At 46.2% G+C, this 7,991-nt stretch overlaps 1 protein-coding gene across 11 annotated transcripts in view; it reads right to left on the reverse strand.

Moving 5' to 3' along the window:
* SETD5 (SET domain containing 5) overlaps positions 1 to 7,045 on the reverse strand; it is a 47,279-nt gene extending 40,234 nt beyond the window's left edge. For 2 of the 11 annotated variants that reach the window (XR_003257078.1, XR_003257081.1), the window contains exons 1-5: positions 6,668 to 7,044; positions 2,681 to 2,786; positions 1,778 to 1,989; positions 1,401 to 1,459; positions 803 to 990 (exon numbers count right to left, since the gene is read on the reverse strand). Coding sequence is in view for 5 of the 11 variants with exons in the window: in XM_026087975.1 (XP_025943760.1) it covers positions 803 to 990; positions 1,401 to 1,459; positions 1,778 to 1,989; positions 2,681 to 2,786; positions 6,668 to 6,738 (636 nt within the window). In the remaining 6 variants the exon portion in view is untranslated. Of the gene's footprint in view, positions 1 to 802; positions 991 to 1,400; positions 1,662 to 1,777; positions 1,990 to 2,680; positions 2,787 to 6,667 lie in introns of those variants that run through there. The other 9 variants (XR_003257080.1, XM_026087980.1, XR_003257082.1 and 6 more) reach the window with 8 other exon arrangements.
* Between the last annotated feature and the right edge of the window lie 946 nt (positions 7,046 to 7,991).

Raw genomic sequence — 7,991 nt, forward strand, 5'->3', positions numbered from 1 at the left:
AACACCAAAATTCACTCAACTAATCCCACTTTGATAGAAGAAATGGCCAGCAACTGAATTGAGCTGGTTCATAAAAAGCAAAACAAAAGAAAAAACCCAACACACACTGAAGAACTCACATGGCTCCTGTTCCCAATCTTTTATTAAATCAACACAAATCCCTGTGCCTACCAGAAGAACTTCAAGGGAAGCTTAACCTTGGGAAAAACAAGGTAAAGCTAGCAGATGATAGAAAGGAACCAGCTGCTCCCATCTGCATTCCAACATAAGCAATCCAAAACCATTCCAGTCCCCAAATCCTCACAATCAAGAGTCATCCCTCAGATGTTCATCACTACCTATGTAATTCTCCATACAGGTACGAGTTCTGTCATTGAAGAACAGCACTAAGAAGCACTGCTGGCCAGATCCCCAATGTAATCCACTAAGAACTGCCCTGTTACCTTCATATTTCATTCTAGTCACAGATTCCCCTTTGCCATAAGCAGGCAGACTCCAAGAGCTAGTCCCCCAAATCCTAATATAGCAGGAGGGAGAAGATAAGTGAGTCAAAGCCCCTGAGCATAAGTGAACAGTGCTGAGAAATAAGTGTGGAGTATCAGACAGGTAATTCGTAAACTAACAGCCATATGCTCCAGCAGTTCACAAAAATAGTGTCACATTATGACCACAGAAAAATCAATTCCTGGTAGGACAAAACCTTCTTGCCTATTACCAAAAAGGCCCTAAAGGGCCAGTCTGTTCTCAATACTCTGCATAGCCTTTGATCAGAACTGTAGCAACCTCATCTCATTTCACATACCTTGATCTTTTTGGCTTTTGGAGCAGTGCGAGCTTTTTCTGTACTCCTCTTCCTCTTCTTAGGTTTGCTTCTACGGACGCGGTTGACAGTCAGAGTGATGCTTGTAGGGGTGTGCTGTGTGGCTGTGTACAGCACTGTAGAGGGAGATAGTTCTTCATCCCAGCTCTCAGTTGCACTGCTGTCCCCACCTACAGAGAGGAGTGCTTCATTAGCAACTTTATTCTCTGTCCCATAGAGAACAGCTTACCCCCTATGTCCATTTTCATCAAGAAGACTTGATGGCTCTGCATAGCTCTTCCCTGAGAAAATTATACCACCTCAGTTTTCCCTCTCAAATTGGGAACAGGACTCCTAAACTTCTGATATCTCACTGAATGGCACTGATGCACGTTTCGCTTTTCTGTTCACAAGGTAATCTGCTCTCCCTCAGAGCTGATTGGGGCGAGGGGGAAGGAGAGGAGAAAATCCCGATGGTTGAGAGGAAAAGAACATTAGATGGCACTGATCAAAATAGGATGATTACAGCAGCCAAAAGACAGCAAGGCCTTGCAGAAAGAAATGAAAATCATCATCATCAGAATTACAATTTCAGACTCACCTGACACGTTGTCCTGCTTCCGGCGGCGGAGTCTGATCACCTTCCCCCTGCTCATTCCTCTGCCAAACGAGAATGCACAATTGAAGCTGGTTTGTAGGAGTAAAGTCACTTGAAATTCAACAGGATGTCACAAGATGMGTGCCCTCAGTGGGGCCCAGGATGATAAGAACATCGATTTAACATCCTCATCTCCACTCCTGGTGCCACCAACACTTGTCAGGCTGACAACGCAAAGGAGGAGGGTCAATACTAGGTAAAGCACTGGAAAGAATGCTCCAGTTAGCAAAAGGAAGTCCATCCCACAGCCCAAACGTGACAGTTCGGCATTAGAAGTCAACAGGAGGAGCAGTCTGGATCTGCACTGCACCAAAACTGACCTGCACTTTTCACACTTGAGGAGGAAACCATCTTGGGAGACACTGCAGTGGCACCAAGTGGGAATTGATTCTCCTTCTGAGGAGCTCTCGCTGTCCCCGGAGTTCTCCTCATCAGGTGAGTGCAGGCCATTCAGTTCTGCACGAGGTATAATGGTCTGGACAGGAGGAGAGGCTGGCGGCGTTGGAGGAGGAGGGGCTCCATAATTATGATCCTGAAAATAAGTATTTGCAGTACTACTTTTAACAGGGAGATACGATGCTCGGAAACAGAAGTCCCAAATCCACAATTCCCAGGTTATTATTTGGCAAACAGTGTAAAACAATAGCCTGAATTCCTGAATCTATCATAAAGGTAAAGCAATAGGTCTGAGAGATGTAGATGGTTTTCCTCTGCATCAGTGAATTAAATTTAAAACCTAGGAAAGCAACTAGACTGTTTCAACATGAACTGTTAAAATGCCAATCATCTGAGATGACCTGCCATTCATTCCATATTTTCAAACCATGCTCTGACTCTCCCTGACTTTCCCCTCATTTCTCATAGTTATGAGTTACCAATATGAAATTCTGTGCAACTGAAACTAGTATAAATAGTGTACAATAAATCAAATAGGGCATAAAAATACCATCAGGAAAATATTACATATTCATACATATTCACACCTCATTCATATACTTCATTCAGTTAAAATCTATCACCTAGAACACTGATAAAGCTTGCTATAGAGCACACGAGGGATCACAAATAACAGATACAACATGTATGGCACAACTCAACCACATGTATTCCCTAATAAATAAGCCAATAAAAACTCCTAAGGTGTAATGAGGAAGGAACTATGGAACAAGGAAACGAGCAGAGCAAACAATAAAGAGCTGATTCACTGCAGAGAGAGTACTCACTGCGTAAGGCAGCCCGCGATAGCTGTGTTTCTGGGTGGCCCCATAGCCGTGGCTGGAGTACACATTCTTCTCACTGACAGCTGGACTAGCTTCCACAGACTCTGGGCTGCAGAAAGGGCCAGAAGTAAAACCCATCAATATATCATCTTCCATTGCCAATATTTCACTGCTCCTTCCTATTCAACATATAAGCTCAAAATGAAGAAACTTCTTGAAATCAAGGTGCATTATGCACTTCACCAGGCATCGTATGTGCAGAAGTTGGACAGACAAAATGAACCTGCTTTCAACAGAGGACAAGCAACTGAGGAAGGGCCACCCTGGATAACTCCTGCTACATTAAACTGGGTCTCAATCCAAGAAGTTAAAATGAAGAGTAAGAACCAAGAAACAAACMCAGTTTCATTATAGCTGAGGAAGCTGAGTATAGTTTAGCATTCACATCTGAATTCAGCCAAGTTAATCTTGAACCCACTGGACTGAACACTGCCATGTTATTTCCACAACAGCTCTKTTCAGAAAGCAGCTAAGCAGCTTTCCTGCATCTGTGCCTGTTTCTCTCTCCCTCAGATACTAATTGTTAGCCAAGACCAATGTCCTGTGATAAAGTCTGCATGAAAGCTGCAGCTGTCCTGACAACAACTAGCAGGAGTTGGAGATTCCTGTTACAAAGAGCAAATGCAACTCACGACTTGGACAGATAGTGGCCACAGACAATTCAGATTTGCTCTGTGCTTTCTACAGGCAGCACAGTGTGCAATGCGCTGAATAGGAAATTTGTTGCTGATGAGGTACAATGCACTCTTCYACCACATGGTGGTGAAAAAAACAGCCCAAAATGAAAGGTATATCCTGCTATTAGCAGAAGGCGGCAGAAACCCTACTCAGAGAAGGGATAGCTGCAATTCAGTGCAGGGAATAGTAGATAGTGAGGCTACGGATCAAGCACTGGCAGGGAAACACACTCTCTATTAAGAACTTTCCACAGGCAGATGGAAGTCAGCTAACCTCTGCRTATACAGAAGTAGGGCCCATATCAGAATACAACAGAGCATTACCRAGTAAAGTCCACAGCTGAATTCTTCATCAAAATTATAGCATGGAGCTGAACAAGCAGAAAAAAATACAGGAAAGGAAAAGTTTACCTTGGAATTCTGCTTCTCTGACGAGATCTCGCAGGACTCTCAGGGGGTCCTACATTGCCAGCGTAACGCAGGCAGAGCTCCAGAGCACTAATGCCCAGCCGTCATGCGTGGGGCAGCGTTTGGGCACCACCCAAGAAAACTAACCTCTGTGCCCTTTGGACTTCCTCTTCAGCTCTTGAAATCTCTGCTGCACTGAAATTTGCCCCACCCTGCCACTGAACCTGACCTACACTAACATACTAACTTTCCGAGGTTCTGACTTATTCAGGAGTAAGGTGGACCTGCCTTTTGGTCATCAAGGAGCAATAACGTATTGCACAAAGAACTGTAGAAACTAGCAGGCCTTTAATCTATCGAAATCCCGCATCCACAGCTCAGAATTTAAGCAGATGGCATCATAAATTCAGCTGGTTTTCAATGTAGCTACAGTTACCTAAATTGTTAAGAGCAGAAGATACAGGTGGTGATCCCTCCCAGAGGATATATTTCTTAATAAAGACACCGTGTGGAGCTCGCCATATAATCCAGCCTTGCTGGATCTTCACAACAACAGTCCTTTAGAATTTCTAGATTGGTACAGAGTCAAATCCATTCAGGTTTAATCTTATTTTCAGAAATAACATTAGAAGGAAAAGAGCCCAAACAGCCTAAGCCGCAGGTCTGTCCTCTGCCCAGGTCACCCCATATTCCTAACAATAGTAAACCTAAAATACTAGTAATGCTGCCATAAGTACCAACAATAAAACTTGAAGATTGTTGGTGCAACAGTGTCCAGGGGCAACAACACTGGGGGCCCATGCTTCCTCATCAGCACAGAAAGCACTGCAACCCTGCAAGAAGCTTCAACAGCTTCCAATATGGAGAGCCAGATAAACATAGCAAAGGTATGTTAAAGCCTCCAGAGCACCCTTAGAGACCATAAAACACATATCTTTCAGCATTTTCAGCTCCCCTCTGCATCAGCGTGCAGGGGAGGATGTTAAAGCTCAGCCTGAAGAGAGGCCAAGCTAGTTTCCCATTTACCTTTCCATTTCCTTAATGATAAGGAAATCAATGCCTTAGACAAGAAACTTGGATACCAGACTTCATGCATCAGACTTGAAGAATTTCAAAGGACAAGTGGATACCAGACTTCATGCATCAGACTTRAAGAATTTCAAAGGACAAGTGGAGGATAGCCTTAACTTTGAACACACTCATGAAGGATACTTCAGCAGTGAATCAACAGTGCAACAATGGAAAGCCAGGGAATAAAGTCCCAGCTTTCCCAATTTTTAGAAAATGGACAGAGAGGCCAATTCAGAAATCCTCAAAAGCCATTTTAGAAAGCTCTCCAGCCTAGTCTCAAGTTGGACCTATGCATTCCTTACAATCAGGGGGAAAAATAGCTTTTCAGAAGGTTTATAGACAGTCTTTTTGATATTTAAATATAAAAACTGACATATGTAGATATATCTGTCTCTCCTATCATGCTCAACTCTGAAGGCAAAGCACATTGAACATGAACAGACCTTTTACCACTCTTTTTGCTGTCAGAAATAGCTTAAAATCCTGAAAGCTGAGTCTTCAAAGTGCTGGGGTGGGAGAAGCATGGTGACAAGAAATACTGAATGTTAAACCTTAAAAAGTAAAGGACCAGATAAGTCACTGCTGACCAGTGACTTATTAGACTGACTCCTCTCAAAAATGACACATAAAAATATGGACTTTTGGATTGAATGAAGCATCACAAAGAGAAAAGGATGCCTAGAACGGGGTCAATGCGAAGACAGGCAAAAAGAAGCATTAGGAAGCCTTGCAGAGAGTTTGACTGTGTAGAATCAGGGCAAGATGGAAGGGAAAAGCAACGATCACACCCTAGTCCGTTGCTCTTACAGCTCAAAATTAGAGTGTGGAGCATTATCTGTTCTACTCTGATCAAACTGATATGCAGGGATTTGCACAGGAGGTACCTTCAAATTTTACGTGGGAAACCCTCCTCCCCAAATATGCTTTTTAAAAGAGATGGGGTAGTCCATATTTCAAAGATGGATGCAGGAAAGCAGGAGGCAGAAGCACAAAGAAATCACTTCAGCCCTTCCTCTTGCACCCAACAAAAACACAGAACTCAGCTGACACCATATTAACAAGGGTTTTAAGAAAAGATCACAATGTAGTACTTTCAGGATTTGAAACATTACCCGACTCCTGCCAGGCAGAGTCTTTTAAAAGAAATGGTAAGCATGCCCCCAGCAAGGTATAGTACCGTGGTGACAATCCTGCAAAAGGGGCACCTGTGACGGGACCCTGAAGGATTGCCCCCCCAAGGTGCTTTTCTTGGAACCTGCTCAAGGGGCAGGAACAACACACATTAAGGCCTCTATACAGGCAGATTCTGTCATACATCTCCAGCCAAGCTCCAAGTTGGTCCAGAGGTCAGACAACCATGTAAGCGTGGCACTGAGTCTGAGCTAAGCTCTGCTGCAAGGGAGGCTCAGCATACTGATCCCGCATATAACAGTTTTTGAAAAGGAGCTAGCTTGTATCTAGCCAGCTTCAAACATGGGTCCAGGAAACGCACAACTGTCTGCACTCGCACATGCAGACATACTAGCCAAGTTCATATAAAAATCAGAGCTAAGCGCTTTGCATTTTTGGAATCCCCCTTTTGCCTGGCTCCTGTCTCAAACTTACCAATTTCGGTAATACTGCATTTATTAAGCATTCAGAGCCTGTCTCTACATTCATCTCTCATACAGCCAGTGGGCCAGCACACCCTTTCTGCTGAGCGGACTAGCACCTGCACCGACCCTGCAGCCGCTCTCGGACACCCTCCCCTCCTCCTCCACGGGGCAGCACTCACTCCGATCCTGCAGCCATGTCGGAGTAGGACGTATCTGGTGTGGTGACTCCCAGAGGGATTGCAATGCTCATGACGCCCGTCGGGGATCACGGAGTCCAGAGGGCAGCGACTGGCCGCTCCGAGGGCGGAGAGGAGCCGCAGAGCCTCGGCCAACACGTCACGGACATGGGGAAACCTACCGGGGGAGAAACAAAGCATTGTATCTTTGTAACAGCATGAGGCCTCCCCAGGACACCCCCGAAGAAGGCTTTAAGACAAGCAAAAACAGATTTTCAGCAAGTGCCACGCTGCACCGTTTTTACTTCATTTTCATATCTGGGGCCAGGGAAAGAGGTAGATGGCAGCTTCTTACAGTCCGGGACTGACATGAAATGAGCCACTGCCATAAGGCCGGTAAGGCTATTCCCCCCCGCAACCAAGCTCAGCACTAGTTGTCACACAGGCCATGTATTAGCTCCTTTTGCAGAGATGTAACAGTTGTTACCCATCACCCCAGCCCTTCGTGAACACTTCCTAACTCCTTCCCAACACGAGTTGCAGTCAAATCCTCTTCTGGGAGGACAACGAGCACAGAGGAGGAGGAGGAGGAGGAGGAGGAAGAGGGCTGATCTGAGACACCTCGCTCCAGACTGGCCTGCATTTGCATTCGCTTTGCCTACAGTGAGGGCAAGCGCTCAACTTGCGGAAAGGTTACGCCAGGAGCACGGGAAGGCTCCTCTCGACAAGCGAGGGCAGCCCCGAATTCTGCACCCATTGCTCAGGCTGGCCGGCCCTGACGCAGAGGGCCCCCACTTTCCGAAATCCCGGCTGAGCCCTCCCAGCAGCAGGGCCACGTCAGATGTCTCGGCGCTCGCCCATAGGCGGCCGTGACGAGAGGCGCCGCGGCGCCATTGGCCCGGCGCGGGGACGACGGTGAGTCACGGCGGCATCACGGGGCGCAGCCGCGGCCCGGCTGGGGCGACGCGCTGCAGCCCGCCGGGGCCGGCAGGAAAACCCGCGCCGAGGCTCCACCTTTCCTGCTGACCGCAGCTTTTCGCCAAGGCAGCGAGGGGAAGCGCTTCCAAGGGCTGGATACCGAACGGAGATAAAGCAGCATCCATTCCTCGTTACGTAAATAGCCTCAATAAAAGTTAATCCTGGAGCTGTTATTTTACACAAGCCTAAAGAGAATTCCCACAATATACAGAAAGAAGTGCTGCATTCCACAGCACCTAGTGAAGCAAACRAAGCTCCGAAACCAGAGAAAACGGCAACGATTTAGGAGACAGGCTCTCGCCAGGATCCCTCCTTTCTGCAAGTTAAACTTTAACTGAAATCAGAATAG

Source organism: Apteryx rowi, unplaced genomic scaffold (genome assembly GCF_003343035.1).
Source record: "Apteryx rowi isolate R43461 unplaced genomic scaffold, aptRow1 scaffold_75, whole genome shotgun sequence".
Taxonomy (NCBI): domain Eukaryota; kingdom Metazoa; phylum Chordata; class Aves; order Apterygiformes; family Apterygidae; genus Apteryx; species Apteryx rowi.